The sequence below is a fragment of the Pelodiscus sinensis genome, chromosome 1 (genome assembly GCF_052426305.1).
Source record: "Pelodiscus sinensis isolate ZL-2025 chromosome 1, ASM5242630v1, whole genome shotgun sequence".
Lineage (NCBI taxonomy): Eukaryota > Metazoa > Chordata > Testudines > Trionychidae > Pelodiscus > Pelodiscus sinensis.
Genome location: NC_143052.1, coordinates 93,673,350 through 93,691,341, shown reverse-complemented (window position 1 = coordinate 93,691,341; position 17,992 = coordinate 93,673,350). Strand labels below are relative to the sequence as shown.

General features: G+C 45.0%; 1 protein-coding gene and 1 long non-coding RNA gene across 7 annotated transcripts in view; one reads left to right on the top strand and one right to left on the bottom strand.

The window, feature by feature from the left end:
- Positions 1 to 17,992, bottom strand: part of DMC1 (DNA meiotic recombinase 1) — a 44,271-nt gene that overhangs the window by 7,457 nt on the left and 18,822 nt on the right. For all 4 annotated transcript variants that reach the window (XM_075936849.2, XM_025182579.3, XM_006118958.4 and 1 more), the window contains 3 exons: positions 6,145 to 6,218; positions 5,921 to 6,035; positions 5,055 to 5,115 (listed from right to left, as the gene is read on the bottom strand). In XM_075936849.2, the coding sequence (XP_075792964.1) occupies positions 5,055 to 5,115; positions 5,921 to 6,035; positions 6,145 to 6,218 (250 nt within the window). The remainder of the gene's footprint in view (positions 1 to 5,054; positions 5,116 to 5,920; positions 6,036 to 6,144; positions 6,219 to 17,992) is intronic.
- Positions 1 to 17,992, top strand: part of LOC102446917 (uncharacterized) — a 42,133-nt gene that overhangs the window by 21,165 nt on the left and 2,976 nt on the right. For 2 of the 3 annotated variants that reach the window (XR_012906047.2, XR_012906049.2), the window contains exons 3-5: positions 5,910 to 6,108; positions 15,128 to 15,170; positions 15,799 to 17,984. This is a non-coding gene — a long non-coding RNA (uncharacterized LOC102446917). Of the gene's footprint in view, positions 1 to 5,909; positions 6,109 to 15,127; positions 15,171 to 15,798; positions 17,985 to 17,992 lie in introns of those variants that run through there. The other variant, XR_012906048.2, reaches the window with a different exon arrangement.

The window sequence follows — 17,992 nt, the reverse complement described above, 5'->3', positions numbered from 1 at the left end:
AGCTAATGAAGTGCTCCATTTGTTCTTGGTTTGTCCAGCATTTGAAGAAGCAAGATTTTTGTACATTCCTTGTAAGTAAATAAGATTGCATCAAAGAAAACACCAGATGCCACCTAGAGCCTGGACTTTGATTAACTACTCAGGTCAAAAAAGGGCACTAAATTATTCACAAATTACACATATGGGTTTCTTTGAGTCTTTACATTCTATTCCTTTCACTGGCCATGCCTTGTCTGTTATGATGGCCCCTTTCATCATGAGTTGAATTTAGAAAATATATCACAAGAAATGTTGGAAATTTTGAGCAGAATTGTTGTGGAACCAGTTTAGATGCAAAGATTAAGGGTAGAATTTCTCAAAACATTCAGTATTGGCCTAACTTTGGTCCTGTTGAAGTCCATGTGAGGAGAGTTTGGCCAATACTGAGCACTTTTAAAAATCACATATGTGTATCAAAAACACAGGTCTGGTCCATACTAGCAAATTAGGTTGATATCACTACATTATCCAGGGCTGTGAAAAATTCAGATCCCTGAGCAATGAAGTGAAATTGATGTAACCTTGGTGGAGATAGTGATAGACTGATGGAAGAATTCTATCAGCTTAACTACAGCTTCTCTGGGAAATGGAGTGCAGCCACTCTCCGAGTTACGAACAAGTTACGGAGAGTTCATAACTCGGACCCCATTGAGTTACACGTGACCATGCTGTTCGTAAGCGCGGGTTGCATTCGTAACTCGGGGACTGCCTTTACAACTGCTCGTAAGTGCAGAGCTTTGGTTGTAAGAGCGAACGGTCGTAACTGGACCGTTCGCAACTCAGGGAGCAGCTGTACCTTATGCCAACAGGAGAACTTCTTCTGTTGGCATATGAAGTGTCTTCACTGAAGTCCCACAGCGGAGCAACTGCAGAAGTTCAGCTGCATCACTGCACTGTTTTAAGAGTAGATAAGCCTGTAGCTGGGGTGACATTTATTCGGGATTGGGGGGCAGTAGTCCCCCTCCCAGATTTGAACCCCTGGATTTCATGCTTGAAATCTGCTTAAAGCTGCATGCCCTGACTCCAGAGGCAATTCTTAAATGCAACAGTTTGGGCAGCTTGCAGCTTTGTCTTTGGGGCAGGGAGTTTGTTATGAAAAGGAGGGGCAGGGTGATAAAGAATGACAAAAGGATGGTTATTCAGGTAATTGAAGGATCAATAGATAAGAACATAAGAATGGTCATACTGGGTCAGACTAAAGGCCCATCTACTATCCTGTCTACCCACACTGGCCAATACCAGATGCCCAAGATCATCATGAAAACATTGCCAGGTATTCCACTTAAAAGAAAAGGGGGAGTGCAGAAATGACTGTTGTGCTGCAGGGATCTATGTGCATTTGGACTTCTGTTAAACTTCTCTTAAATGTTCTTGAAAAAGGGGTAAACATTGACTAATGCAAAGCTGACTGCAAAGAGTTACAAAGGGGTCTCACAAAACTGGGTGATTAAGCAACACAAAGATAGATGGAATTCAGTGTTGATAAGTGCAAAGTAATGTACACAGTAAAATATAATCCTAACTATAAATACAAAAATGATAGGGGTCAAAAATAAGTGTTACCACTCAAGAAAGAGATCTTGGAATCCTTGTGGCTAGTTTCCTGAAAATATTTGCTCAATGTCCAATGGCAGTCTAAAAATTAAAAACTAAAAACTAACAGAATAATGGGAATCTTTAGGAAAGGAATAGATACGACAAAATACCATATTGCCTCTATATAAAATTATTGTATGCCCACATCGTGAATATTGTATGCAGATATATTGGATTTGGAAAAGTTACAGAAAGGGCAAAGAAATGATTGGGGTAAGGAACAGCTTCCATATGAGGAGAGATTAACAAGACTGGGACTTTTCAGCTTGGGGAGGGATAGCTCAGTGGTTTGAGCATTGGCCTGCTAAACCCAGGATTGTGAATTCAATCCTTGTGGAGGCAATTTAGGGATTTGGGGCAAAAATTTGTCAGGGATGGTACTTGGTCCTGCTGTGAAGGCAGGGGACTGGACTCGATGACCTTTCAAGGTCCCTTCCAGTTCTAGGAGATAGGCAATCTCCATTATTTAGCTTGGAAGAGAAATAATTAATGGTGGAGGGATATGTTAGAGGTCTAGAAAATCATGAATGGTGTGGAAAAATAGAATAAGGAAATGTTATTCATTCCTTCACTAACATAACACAAGAAACTGACCCAATTAAATTTTATAGGCACCAGATTTAAAACAAACAAAATAAATTATTCTTTTACAGTCAACTTGTGGAACTCTTTGCCGGGAGATGGTGGAAAGGCCCAAACTACAACAGGGTTCTAATAAGAACAAAATAAGTTGAGGGAGGATAGGTCCATCAATGGCTACTAGCCAGAATGGGCAGTGATGGTGACCTCAGCTTCTGTTTTCTAGAAGCTGGGCATGGGTGATGGGATGGATCATAATGATTGCCTCTTCTTATTTATTCTTTCTGAAATACCTGGCATTCGCCACTGTTGGAAGACAGGATACTGGGCTAGGAGGACCCAGTATGGCCATTCTGATGTTCTCATATAGAGCTGAAATGTATGTGCCCCCTTGCTGTAACCCCCTAGACCTCACTCCCCTTCCAGAGCTAAGAGAGAGCCCAGGAGTCTTGACAGGGTCTGTCTCTTCCCAGACTAACAAAGTAAGAACATACAGTAAAATTTTAAGGCTAATTAGTGTCCCTTAAGTGACTTGCCACAAGATGTCAGAATATGATAGTGAGAGAGCTGAGTGAGTCTAATATTTATTTTTCCTTTTTCTATAAGAGTTAGATACAGTGCACCTGTCAGCTAAATGCAAAGCTGTCTGCCAAAAAAAGCAGTTTTGGTGACAAAAAAACTTCCTTCCTTACAAGAGACTTTTTTCTTTTCCCCTTCCTTTACTGTCGACAAAGGCTATGTCTACACTGGTTTGAAGACAAAAGTGCTATTGACATGCAAAAGTGAAAAATGGTCAAACCAGTTTTTCTGCCTCCTTATTGTTGACATTTCACGGCCATATTACTAGCACCCTGTCAACAGATAGAGCAAAGCAATGTGAGCAAGCATCCCACAGTGCAGTGTTGTGGGAAGGCAGAGCTGATCCCTGTGCTTCTTGGGATTCCCTTGTAGCTCTGTGAGCTTTTTGTGCTGAGGAATGTCAAAGCAGCACAGCAGTCTCTCTAGCCCTCCCGTTGCAGCAGCAGAACAGGAGCAGTCCAATGATTTATTCTTTGTTTGTTCCCCAAAGGAAGCAGCTCACTCAGCTGTCAGATACTTCCTGGAGCTTTGAAAGGGGAGGGGGCACATGCCTGCAGGGCAGCAGAAATTACAAAACCCTGAGTACAACCATCAGGGCAGGCATGATGGGATACCGGAGGAAGCCAATTCTATAGACCAAACAAACAGCAGAGTCCACACTGGCTCTTTGTTGACACAACTTTTAGAGACAAGGCCAACAAAATACTGCCACTTGCTATAGCAAAACTTTTGTCTTTCAGAAGTAGGGCTTTTTAAGCACCTGTAAATGTCATTCAACTGGCAGTGTAGACAAAGTCTTAGGGCAGGCTCCTGGAAATGTTCCACGTGAGGTACTTCTTATTAACTCACCTAATAGTTATGTTAATTGAAGGGTGTGTTCACACTCAGTCTTAAAGTAGCTTGAGATCCATGTATGCAATACCTCTCTGCCATATCTATACTACTTCTTATGTTGACAAAACATTATATTGCTCTGGGGTGTGAAAAAAACAGCCCTGAGTGACATACATTTCACTGGCCTAACTATGCATAGTGCTCTGTAGTTTCCTACTGGTGCTCACTGAAGTGATTTTATTATGTCGACAGGAGAGCTCTCTCCCACTGGCACAGAGCAGCTGCACAAGTGATCTATTAGCAGCATAACTGCATTGATACAGCTGTGCCACTGTAAGCCTGCTAGTGTAGATATAGCCTTAGCAAATCACAGCCCATTACTAATGTAAGATGTTAAGAGGCAGGTAACTGATTAATTGTGTAATTGATACAATTTGTATCAACTACAAGATTAGTCGATATGGAAAGGTGCTCAAAAGGAGCTACCCCTGCTGTGGCTCTGTGATTTAAATGTAGTAGAAGTCAGGCATGCAGGCAGATTAGCTCCTACTACATTTAAACTGCAGAGCTGCAGTGGGGGTAGGTCCAGGACTGGCGCAAGCTGGTACAGAGCCGTTGCGGCTCTGCATTTTAAAGAGCCATGCAGCTCTTACTACATTTAAAATGCAGAGCCACAGCAATCCTGGACTGGCGTGGGCCGGAACTGAGCTGGGCTTGCTCAGTCCTGGATCGCGCTGGGTCCAGCAACCCTGACCTGCAGCCAGCCCTGGCCACTTTAAACAGGGGCTGCTCCAGCAGCAGCCCCTATTCGTGGAGGCCCAGGCTGGCCGTAGTCAGTGGCTGCTCCATCAGCAGCCCTGTTCACAGTGGCCCAGGCTGGCTATGGGCAGAGGCTGCTGCCGCAAAGCAGCCTCTGTCTGTGGCAGCCAGGACTGGCCACAAACAGGGTTGTTGCCAGAGCAGCCTCTGTTTGTGGCCAGCCCAAGCTGCTGTGAACAGGGGCTGCTTTGCAGCAGCCTCCCCTACCCCTGCACTTCGCCCTCCTTGCTACTGCCTCTGATAAAGGCAGCAGCACAGGGCGGAGGGAGGTGGAACTGAGGAGACGATGCTGGGGGGAACCAGCTTTTAAGCTGCTCCCCCCTAGCATCAGTTCCTGCCCCCCCTCTTGCTGCTTCTGATGCAGAGGCAGCAAGGGAGGGGGGAGCGAGTAGTCAACTTGACTACCTGATAAGTAAAGGCTTAGGCTTATGGAGTAGTCGACTACTCAACTACTCACTTATATCACCTAGTACTAAGCCTGTGTAAAGATGCAGGATGTATTTTTACATCTGTGCTTGCCCTTTTTGAGAAAACTCCATTTCCTGCAGCTGTTAAATGTTTAATGCAAGAGAAGTTTATAAGAAATAAAAGAAGAGCAAGTGGCTTACGTCATAGTTGCTCCTGGATCAGCAGTCATCTGATTGGTCACAAACACAGCCACATTATATTCTTTAACAAAGAACAATATAAAGAACTATGGAAAGAAGAAGCTATCAACATATAATTCATGCATCTTATCCCACCAGTGGCATATGGGAGACAGTTTCTGAATGTAAAGCACCCGAACAACAAACAGAACACTCCTGCCCATCATTCTGATGGTCTGGACTACAGTAATTAGAAATGGAATTTTCAAAAGTGATCAGAGCTGGCTTAATTCTTCTTCCATTTGAATTCAGTGGAAGTAGAGTTAGGCCAACACTGAGCACCTTTGGAAAACCAATCCTTTGTTCATTGTATGGAAAGAACCTCTTCCACTCCTTTCACCAGTTGTGAAACATTCCAAAAAATGGGGGAAAATGTAACTTCCTCCTCAACCAATAATAAACCACGACAACATTCTAATATTGCTGACAGACTATTACTTTACCCCTTTGGACCTCTGTTTTTCATCCCACCATTTGGTTTTCTTGTCTATTTAGATTACATTTTTCAGGAGCAAAAACTGTTTTACTATTGGTTTGAACAGAGCTGCAATTCCCTAAATGGGTACTTCTGTGTACTACTAAAATACAAATAAGAACAATTCTGAGACACCTCAGAATATTGAAAAATCCTGGAGTCTAACTGGTCAATTTGACCTGATTTCTAACTCATCGTCACATTTTTGTTTGGAGGGTGCTGTGGAGGGCAAAGGGCCAATGCCTACCACTAAATTCATTGGCGTTTCCATGCAGTGATGTTGGCTACCAACAAATGTCTTTTCACAATATTTCTAATACATTTTTCACTTTTCCTGCAAGGTCACCCTTACCTTCTGAAATTTTCTGGAGCCTCGATAGCATCTGAGCAAGTTTCTGTTGCCGCTCAGCCAGCTCCCCACGTCCACTGAAATCTACACGGAAGAGTGCCATTATGGAGTCGATAATCTGAATGGTAATGACACAAAACAAATAAATGCGAGGAAAGAAAAGGAAGGAAGAAAAGCGAGGACATTGTCTGGTAAGCAGAAATGTAAATTGGCCTAAAGGCTCATACCAACAGCTTGAAGATGCCAGCTTCCTCATGGAATTTGGCTGCTACATAATCAAGCAACTCCATCTGATGTTCACCTGGTGGGTAGTAGTTGGAGAAATAAATTAAGATCAGAAGAAGCCAACATGTGAGATAGTTTTAAGGCCAGCTTTACACTAGAAATTCCTGATATCAATTAGGAGGGTGGGAGTTTTGGCAACATTTCTGTGCTGGCAATAATCCTAATGTGGACACAGTTATACCAGCATTACATTATTTCATTCACAGAATCAGTGTAAACTATACTGGCAGAAGCAGGTTTTTGTATAATATAGGATACCAGCATAGTAATGCCGTCACAGTCCCCTAGTGTAGATGTGGCCTAACTCCTAAGATGGAGGCAAAGGACAGTAAACTTGAGAGTGTTCATAACTTAAGCCCATATATTCCATGGTTGCAGAATTTTCCACAAAACCTGCCATATACATGGAACTGTGCATCAGAAAGCGAAGTTACTCACCTTGGTGCAGTAACTGTAATTCTTCAAGATGGTCCCTGTGGGTGCTCCACTGTAGGTGCTGGGCTTGCACCACATGCACCACATGACGGAGATTTTTGCAGCAGTCCTGCCAGACCATGCATGTGTGGGGAGCGTTTCATGGCTTTCGCACCCTTTCGTACAACTCAGTCCAGTCTGAGCCAGTTCCACGTACCCGCCTCAGTATCTGTAACACAAAACGGACACAGACTCTGAAGCAGGGAGGTGGGCGGGTAGTGGAGCACCCACAGAGACCATCTCAAAGAATGACAGTTACTGCACCAAGGTGAGCAACTTCGCTTTCTTCTTCAAGGAGTCCCTGTGGGTGCTCCACTGTAGGTGTCTGCACAGCAGTGTCCCACTCCCCATATATGACAAAGCAGGTGGGATTTGGAGCTTATCGATTGGCCAATGAAAGAACTGCGGCTGTAACGGATTTGTCCGGCAGACATCTGTGCTGAACAGCATAATGCTCTACAAAGGTGCAGTAGGAGGCCCATGTGGTTGACCTACAGATGTCTGCAAGGGGAACACCTCTAAGAAAGGCAGTGGAAATTGAAATGGCCCCCGTGGAGTGTGCTCTCGGGCGTTTGGGGAGAGGTATCCCCCGAGTACAGTAACATTGAGATATGCATGACACAATTAAGTTAGCAACTCTTTGGGCAGAAATGGGCTCCCCTTTGGAGTGTTCAATTAGGGAAAGGAGAAGTCTGTCTGTTTTTCTAAAGGGCTTAGTATGGTCAATGTAAAAGGCTAGCGCTCTACGCACATCTAACGTATGGAGAGTGGCTTCCTTAGCTGAAGCATGCGGCTTAGGGGAGAACACAGGCAATACTGTAGGTTCGTTGACATGATACTCTGAACAGACCTTAGGTATAAAGACTGGGTGGTGTCTGAGGATGACACAGTCCCTCTGGAAGATGGTGTATGGGGGTACAGCCATCAACACCAAGAGCTCACTGACTCTATGTGCCGAGGTGATTGCAAGCACCCAGTTTCTGGGTCAGGAGCTGTAGAGGTATCATAACCAGTGGTTCAAATGGTGAGGCCGTAAGGGTTCATAGTACCAAGTCTAAGTCCCAAAGCAGAGGCGGCATGTGTAAGGGTGGGTGCAAATTTGTTAGGCCCTTGATGAATCTCTTAGGGTATGTCTACACTACCCCGCTAGTTCGAACTAGCAGGGGTAATGTAGTCATCCGCAGTTGCAAATGAAGCCCGGGATTTGAATTTCCCGGGCTTCATTTGCATGAAGCCGGCCGGCGCCATTTTTAAATGCCGGCTAGTTCGGACTCCGTGCCGCGCGGCTACACGCGGCATGGACTAGCTAGTTCGGATTAGGCTTCTAATCCGAACTAGCTGTACGCCTCGTGGAACAGCTAGTTAGTTAGAAGCCTAATCCGAACTAGCTAGTCCGTGCCGCGTGTAGCTGCGCGGCACGGAGTCCGAACTAACTGGCATTTAAAAATGGCGCCGGCCGGCTTCATGCAAATGAAGCCCGGGAAATTCAAATCCCGGGCTTCATTTGCAACTGCGGATGACTACATTACCCCCGCTAGTTTGAACTAGCGGGGTAGTGTAGACATACCCTTAGTGAGGGGATGTGCAAATATGGAAAACTCTTCTATCAGTTGACAGAAATCCGCTATTGCCGTGAGATGTACTTTTAAAGATGGTATAGCAAGTCCCGCTTGGTGGAAGCCCATTATATAATCAAGGATGGTATGGATAGGAGTGATTATTGGGTCAATGTGATGGCTTGAGCACCAGATTGTAAATCTTGACCATTTTGCTAAGTACGTGGTTCTCGTGCTACTTCGTCTGCTATGTATAAGGACGTTTCTGACCGTCGTCGGAACATAAGGTTTCACTAGCTCTCAGCCAACTAGGTATCACGCTGGGAGATGCATCATGTAAAGCTGTGGGTGGAGCAGGCGGCTGTGGTTCTGGGTGAGTAGTGCTGGAAATAGTGGCAGCTGGTAGTATGGATAACGGAATAGTTGCAACAGTAGAGGAAACTAGTGTTGCCTGGCCCATGAAGGAGCTATCAATATTACTGTGGCCTGGTCAGCCTTGATCTTTTGCAATACTTGGAATTAGAGGTATGAGGGGAAGGCATACATCAAGGGGCCACTCCAACTGATGAGGAATGCGTCGCCCAGGGAGTGGTGAACGAGACCTGCCCTGGAGCAATCCTGTTGTTGTACGTTGCGAATAGGTCTATAAGTGGCGTGCCCCATTTGTGAAAGAGGAAGCGGAGCGGTTTGTGGTGAAGCTCCCATTCGTGGTCTGACGCAAAGTTCCTGCTGAGTGAATCTGCTATTGCATTGTTTATGCCAGGTAAGTATGATGCCACAAGAGTGATGCCGTTGATGATGCACCAATTCCACAGTCGGACAGCCTCTGCACATAGGGATCACAAGTGTGCTCCACCTTGACGGTCGATGTCGAACATTGTGGGCACATTGTCTGTCAGGATTTTTACCATGGAGTTGTGAATGCGAATGCGAAAATGCTGGCAAGCATTGAATACGGCCCTGAGCTCCAGCAGATTTATATGGAGCAGCGTCTCTTGGGGTGTCCAGCAGCCCTGCACCGACATGTCGTTCATGTGTGCGCCCCAGCCCAGGAGGGAAGCATCTGTTGTAATCTGATGACTTGGTAGTTGCTGTTGGAAAGGCACTCCGGATAGCAAATGCCTTCACACAGTCCACCAACGAAGGGACGTGATGACGTTGGGGGGGATTGTTACCATTCTGCGTACATCTGGGGTGGTGTGATTCTGCACAATGGCCAGCCAATGCTGAAATGCGCAAAAGTGTAGTCTTGCATTCGTGACCACGAAGGTATTTGCGGCCATGTGCCCCATAAGCTTGAGAACCAAAAGAACCTGAATCCTGTGGTTGGATCGACAGGTATCTATTAGAGACTGTATGGCTTGGAATCTGGCTAGGAGGAGGAATGCCCTTGCCACTGTTGAATCCAACCTCGCCCCAATGAACTCTAGGTTTTGGGGGATAATGTTGATTTGTCTTTGTTTACTAGTAGTCCTAGAGAGTAGAAGGTCCGCTTGGTGATGGTCAACATCCTGGCGGTCTATGTAGATGATCAGCACTTTATGAGGCAGTCGTCGAGGTAGGAGAATATGCTTACTCCGTTGCGCCGGAGATGTGCTGCGACCACAGAGAGCACTTTTGTGAACACTCTGGGAGCTGCTGAGAGTCCGAATGGAAGGACCCTGTATTGATAGTGACTGTCGCCTACCACAAATCTGAGGAATCATCAGTGTGAAGGGTGAATTGTGATGTGAAAGTAAGCGTCCTGTAGGTTGACAGCAACAAACTAGACGTTCTGATCTAAAGCTGGAATAATTGATGTGAGGGTTACCATCTTGAAACGTTGTTTCTGCGGGAATTTGTTTAGTCGCCTGAGGTCCAAGATCAGCCTCCAACCACCTGTTTTCTTTTGAACTAGGAAATAGTGGGAATAGAACCCTTTCCCCCTGAATTCACACGGTACTGTTTCGACCGCACTGATCTGCAGCCGATGTTGAATTTCTGATCTGAGCAGATGTTCGTGAGAGGGGTCCTTGAAAAGGGATGGGTTTGGGGGGATTGTAAGTGGGATGCACAGGAAGGGGCTAGAGTAGCCGGTTCTTATTATCTCTAGAACCCATCTGTCATTGGTGATGTCTGCCCAGTGGTTGTCAAACGGGCATAGGCGATGGTGGAACAGCGGGATGGTGAGGGATGGGACTGGTTGACTGCTCCCGACCAAGGAGTCAAACCTGCTGCCTGGTGTTGGGGTAGGTTTGCGGATGGCTGTTTTGGTTGCGATGTCTCGGAGGCCGCTGACGTTGGCGAGGGTTATCTAATGGCTTTTGTTGTTCTGCTGCCATGGTTGCCTCTGGTGATAGTAGTCATAACACCTCTGGAATGGCATGGCCATTTATATGGCGGAGTATACATCCCAAGAGTCCGTAGTGTGGACCTAGTGTCTTTACTGGAATGCAACAAGATGTTGGTTTTCTCTGCAAACAGATTTTCTTTTTCAAAGGGCAAGTCCTCTAACTTTGATTGCAGATCCCTAGGAACTGCTGCTGCCTGGAGGAATGAGGCTCTTCTCATGACTACTGCCGTAGCAGTGGCCCTAGCTGTGGTGTCCACCACATCCGCTGCTATTTATAACCTGGTTCTAATGGAGGCATATCCTTCCTTCACCAGCGCCTTCAGGATAGGCCTCTTAGACTCAGGCAGAGATTACATAAGGGTTGTGAATTTCGAATAGTTGTTGGTTGGATAGGTGTGGTTGGATAGGTGAGCTAAATAGTTGGCTATCTGAAGGAGGAGTGTTGCGGATGTATACACTTTCCTTCCCAAGAGATCTAGTCTCTTTGGGTATGTCTACACTACCCCACTAGTTCGAACTAGCGGGGTAATGTAGGCATACCACAATTGCAAATGAAGCCCAGGATTTGAATTTCCCGGGCTTCATTTGCATAAGCGGGGCGCCGCCATTTTTAAATCCCCACTCGTTCGAACCCCGTGCCGCGCGGCTACACGCGGCACGAACTAGGTAGTTCGAACTAGGCTTCCTAGTTCGAACTACCGTTACTCCTCGTGGAATGAGGCTACACGCGGCACGGGGTTCGAACGAGCGGGGATTAAAAAATGGCGGCACCCCTCTTATGCAAATGAAGCCCGGGAAATTCAAATCCCGGGCTTCATTTGCAATTGCAGTATGCCTACATTACCCCGCTAGTTCGAACTAGCGGGGTAGTGTAGACATACCCTTTGAGTCCTTATCTGAGGCCTGGCTCCTGTATTGTGGAGCATGTGCTTGTTTTCGCGCCGCATCAACCACCAAGGAGTTGGGGAACGGATGCATAAACAGGAATTCTGACTCCTTGGGTGGCACAAAGTGTTTCTTGTTGGCCTTTTTATTTGTAGGTGGGACTGATGCTGGGGTTGCCCACAGTTCATTGGTGACCTCCAAAATGGCCTCATTGAGGGGAATAGCCAGTTTAGGATGTTGGGACGTCTCTAGGTTTTAGAAGAGATGGTGGGGTTTACTCTGAATCTCAGTGAGCTGGATCTCCTGAGAGAGAGCAACCCTTTTAAAAAGCTCCTGGAATTGTCTGATATCATCCAGGGGCGAGATATCGCCTGGTATCACCGCCTCGTCTGGTGAGGACGATGAAGGATCTGCAGGAGACTCCTGAGGTTGATGGGGTTTTTTGAAGCGTTGCTTCTCCTTAGTGTGCGAGGGGGGAGGCGGTGGCGAATGTGGACTATGCACCGATGGAGGTGGGTCGATAGCCAGTAATGTAAAGATGAGTCGTGCGACCTGGGCCTGATCGGTGATCTGTTAGATTGGTGATAGGCACTGTGACATAAGAATGTAAGAACATAAGAATGGCCCTACTGGGTCAGACCAAAGGTCCATCTAGCCCAGTAGCCTGTCTGCTGACAGTGGCCAGCAGCAGGCGCCCCAGAGGGGGTGGACCTAAGACAATGATCAAGCAATTTGTCTCCTGCCATCCTTCTCCAGCCTCTGACAAACAGAGGCCAGGGACACTGTTTCTATCCCTTGGCTAATAGCCTTTTATGGACCTAACCTCCATGAAATTATCTAGCTTCTCTTTAAACTCTGTTATAATCCTAGCCTTCACAGCCTCCTCTGGCAAGGAGTTCCACAGGTTGACTATGTGCTGTGTAAAGAAGAAATTTCTTTTATTAGTTTTAAATCTGCTACCAATTAAATTCATTTGGTGTCCGCTAGTTCTTCTATTATGGGAACTAATAAATAACTTTTCTTTATTCACCTTCTCCACACCACTCATGATTTTATATATCTCTATCATATCCCCCCTCAGTCTCCTCTTTTCTAAGCTGAAAAGTCCCAGTCGCTTTAGCCTCTCTTCATATGGGACCCGTTACAAACCCCTAATCATTTTAGTTGCCCTTTTCTGAACCCTTTCCAAGGCAAAAATACCTTTTTTGAGGTGAGGAGACCACATCTGTACACAGTATTCAAGATGTGGGTGTACCACAGTTTTATACAGGGGCAGTAAGATATTCTATGTCTTATTTTCTATCCCTTTCTTAATAATTCCTAACATCCTAGTTGCCTTTTTGACCGCCGCTGCACACTGTGTGGAAGTTTTCACAATGACTCTAAGATCTTTTTCCAGATTTGTCGTAGCCAAATTAGCCCCATCATACTGTACATATAGTTGGGGTTATTTTTTCTAATATGCATTACTTTATACTTATCCACATTAAATTTCATTTGCCATTTTGTTGCCCAATCACTCAGTTTGGTGAGATCTTTTTGAAGTTCTTCACAGTCTGCTTCTGTCTTGACTATCTTAAACAGTTTAGTATCATCCGCAAACTTTACCACCTCACTGCTTACCCCTTTCTCCAGATCATTTATGAATAAGTTGAACAGGATTGGTCCCAGGATTGACCCTTGGGGACACCACTAGTGACCCCTCTCCATTCTGAAAATTTACCATTTATTCCTACCCTTTGTCTTCCTGTCTTTTAACCAGTTTTCAATCCATGAAAGGACCTTCCCTCTTATCCCATGACAATGTAATTTACACAAGAGCCTTTGGTGAGGGACCTTGTCAAAGGCTTTCTGAAAATCTAAATATACTATATCTACTGGATCCCCCTTGCCTGCATGTTTGTTAACCCCTTCAAAGAATGCTAATAGATTAGTAAGACACGATTTCCCTTTACAGAAACCATGTTGACTTTTGTCCAACAAATTATGTTCTTCTACATGCCTGACAATTGTATTCTTTATTATTGTTTCGACTAATTTGCCCGGTACTGTAGTTAGACTTACCGGTCTATAATTGCCAGGATCGGCTCTAGAGCCCTTTTAAAATATTGGTGTCATGTTAGCTATCGTCCAGTCATTAGGTACGGAAGCCAATTTAAAGGATAGGTTACAAACCACAGATAATAGCTCTGCAATTTCCCACTTGAATTCTTTTAGAACCCTTGGATGAATGCCATCCGGTCCTGGTGATTTGTTAATGTTAAGTTTTTCTATGTGTTCCAAAACCTCCTCTAATGACACTTCAATCCAGGACAGTTCCTCAGATTCATCACCAATAAAGGACGGTGCAGATTTGGGAATCTCCTTATCATCGTCAGCCGTGAAGACTGAAGCAAAGAAATCATTTAGTTTCTCCGCAATGGCTTTATTGTCCTTGATTGCTCCTTTTGTATCTCAATCATCTAAGGGACCCACTGTTTTTTTAGTAGGCTTCCTGCTTCTAATGTACTTAAAAAACATTTTGCTATTGCTTTTTGAGTTTTTGGCTAGCTGTTCCTCCTGAGATTGTGAATGGGTTTTACAGTAGGTCCATCTGTCATATGGGTCCCTATAATAGTATGAGGAGCGGGATGGTGAGCGGTCGTAATGATGAGACCTGCTGTAGGATCTCCTGTAGGAATACCTAGGAGATCGAGGAGACAATGGAGGCGAGTAGGACCTTCGGCTCAAGGGAGAGGGAGAGACGGAAAAGCAATGATGAAGAGGGTACTGACCCGATTGGTACCGGTGCTCCCTTGGCGGTGTTAAGAAAGGCGATGGCAGGCATTCCGTGGAGGGTAACCTCCTAGGTGGTGACCTCCTCGGCGACTGGGGTAGAGGAGGTGAGGAGGATTCTGGAGAAAACACCAGAGACAGGCTCCGTTGCCACTGCGGTAGCCTTTCTGGGATGTGCCCATGTCGGTGCCGATATCGGTACCGGATCGTCCGGTCTATCGGAAGGAGGTGTGGAGACCGGTGCCGTCTGCAGTGCTGGCAATATCGGTGCCGCAGTTGGTGCTGGTCTTGGGGTTGGTGCTGGTGGCGTCAGCGTGGGTCGAGCTGAACTTGCCAGTGCGGACAGTGCCAATGTAATGTGCCTAGACATTGCCGGAGCAGTGGGCCTTGGTGCTGATGGATGATTCACTATTGGCACTGAGGATCCAGATTTCGCCGCTTTAGATGGTACCAGCCGTGGTTTGGACAGGTCAGAAGTGCCAGGTTTGGAGCCACTGCTCAATTTGCCGTGCGAAGTGGCAGGCAGAGAGCAGGTCGGAGACGGCTTAGTCTTTCTGCGAGGCATGGTGGTAGAAGAGGAGGCTCTGCTTCTGTGGCTCCAGGGAGGGACATGCAGTGGAGGCGGATCCCTGAGGCTGTAGGGCCTTATCAAAGAGAGTCATCCTGAGCCTCATTTCCCTATCACGTCTCGCTCTGGATGTGAGCTTGGAGCAATGAGGGCATTTTTGTGGGATATGGCCCTCTCCTAAACACCGAATACAGGAGGAGTGGCTGTCTGAGGCAGGCATGGCCTCTCAGCATACGTTGCATTTTTTGAATCCCGGGGAGCCGGACATTGTTGCAGTCAGAGACTAGCTGTCCATGTAAGAATAAAATCTCTCTCTCTCTTTTTTTTTTAAACAGGGAAGGAATGAACTGGGAGAAGAAACGTCAACTTATATTGAAGGTAAACAACTTTAAGATAGTAAGAACCACCAACTGGGAACTTTAAACTTGTGAGGAAAAACTCCCCCCCCCCTTTTTTTTAAACAGTAACAGGTGACACTCCGAAGAGGGGAAAAGGTAAGTAGAAACTAATTTTTAACAATGAACAAGCCTGAATTCCTCACAACCGAAGAGGTCCAGGGAGAAGAGCGTTGCTCTGTCTACAGCCTGAGGCAGTTAAGAGGAACTGGCTCAGACTGGACTGAGCAGCGCGAAAGGGGCGCAAAAGCTGCGAGATGCTCCCCGCACATGCGCTGTCTGGCAGGACTACTGCTGCAAAAACTTCCGTCCTGCGGCGCCGGGGCAAGCCCAGCACCTACAGTGGAGCACCCACGGGGACTCCTCGAAGAAGAATATTTGTTTTCATTCTTGAAACATTAAGTTCCTGGTGTTTATGGTTAAAAAATACAATTTCAAATTGTAAATTAGTGCACTTGAGGGACATGAATTGCTTCATTCGTATGAAATTAAATATAAGATGATAGTGTAAATGTCAAAATTGTTTAGAATTTCACTACTAATAATTTTAGTAACAATTCTAACTAATGTGTTTACCCCGCAATCTACAACTGCCTTTCATGCATCTACAGGTTCCAACTGCTTTCTATTCAATTACCAAAACCTTCACATTCCCCAAGACAATTTCTACTATGTTTCCGGACACCATTCTGCAGAACAGTGTAAATGGAGAGACAATGTGAAATGAATTTACTCTGAAATTCATTAAAACAAGAAATATTATACTAATTGCATAATTCATTTTCATATTTAACTCAATAAAAAACTCAATTTAAAAATGTACATGACGTTGCCAAATTCAGATACCACGTTTGTGCACAAATATTATAAAACATGGAGTTCACTTAGGGTTTGTCTACACAGTAGGGTTAAATCAGATTGATTTAATAGGTGCTATATAACGCACAATATGCAAGCTGCACTAATAGCTGTATCTCCCTGTACGTTATAGGATTCATGGGGGAACCCATGTAGGTTCAAATTTTAAAATAAACCAATGTTTCCATTTTCAATGTCCCATCTTTCTTTTCTGGGAATGACTCAGAGGAGTAGCCATGTTAGTCTGTATCTGTAAAAACAATGAGGATTCTCTAAGGTGACATAGGACTCCTCGTCATTTTTTCTGGGAACGATAGTGCAATTTTCAATTTGCTGTTGGCCAGCACAGACAACAGTGATCTGTGATGGCAAGTGGGAACCCACAGAGGCTGCTTGGGCTGTATTTCAACTCTCAAAATAGATGATGTGGCAGTAGCAGCCAGTTCTCCAGGAGCAACGGTAGGACCTTTGGTGGCAGCTGAGGAAGCAGGACAAGGAAGAAGAGGATGACATCACACAACAAGAAGCTGTTCCTGGAGCAGCTTTACAACATGGAACATTGTTTCTGGGCTCAGAAAACCAGCATCAATTGGTGGGAAAGAATTGTTTGACAGACTTGGGATGATCTGCATTGAGAAGAGAATTTCAGGGTGGGAAAGAAGGCAACCTTTTTTAAAAATATGTGAACTAGTCCTGGAGCTGCAGTCGCAGCTAACCAACATGCAGCACTCCATTCTCACAAAGAAGCAGGTTGCTTCTTGTAGCTGGCCACCCCCACTGTTGCTATCTATAACCAGCCAATTTGATGTAGGGAGGCCTACTATTGGGGCCATTGTCATGCAGATATATGATGCTCTGAATAAGGTACTGTTGCACCAAGTTATAAAGCTTGCCAATGCTCATGAGACTATTGATGACTTTATTTATGGGGTTCCCACACTATAACGGGGCAACTGATTAGTCCCATGTACATACTATTTGTGTTTCTCCCCCCCCCCTCCCCCGCCACTCTTCAAGGCTCAGAATTTATAAATAAATAAAAAGGGATATTCCTTTTGGAATATCTTTTGGAACTCAGCTCTGTTTATCTTCATGAATAAAGGACTGTCTGTCTCCAGGATCATTATGGACATGAAATATGGAGACTGCTCCTGTTATCTGGGGAGATCAGGTTTATCCTGTGGTATCCTGGTTAATGAAACCATTCACAGCTCATTTGGGAGGTAACTTTATTACTTTGGTAGCTTCAGAATAGCAGTGGAGCGTGCATTTGGCAGGTATTGTTTGTGGAGTAAGCTGGAAGCTGCAGAAAGATGATAGGCTTCGTGTTGTATGTGCATAATAATTTGTGAGAGTAAGAGAGAAAGCCTTAATGATAGATGGGAGACTGAGATGCAGAGACTTGCTCAGCAGTTTTAACAGCTAACAAGGTCTCCAACAGAAATGGAAACTGAAAGGACAATACTGTCAGGGATGCCTACTATTCTTACGGCAGATGGGAATGGCTGGGATGAATTGTGGGCAATACAATCTTGTTTATGGATAATGAAAGCTGACCACTATGGCAATCCTTATTTCATCTTGGATCTGTGACTCAATACTTAAGTAAAACCCTATTTTTTTAGGCATTTTCTGTGTAAAATGCATTGATAACTCTTAATAAATAATTATTGTTATTATTATACAATCTATTACATAGCAACCAAAACCAAACCTTTAATTAAAACATAATAAAATCAAAATCCAAAGTTATTCAGTGCCATGGATGGCAGAACACAACAAGGATGAGGGAGATTCAAGTCACAGCTGAGCATATGCCTCAGTTCTGCATCTTCTTGTTCTTGGACCAAATGGTGTTGAGGTTTGTGGGGAATCTGGGGGTATAGGATAGTAAACTTCTCTACATCCTCTTTAGGCTGTCCTGATTCTTTATTACTTTACATTCAG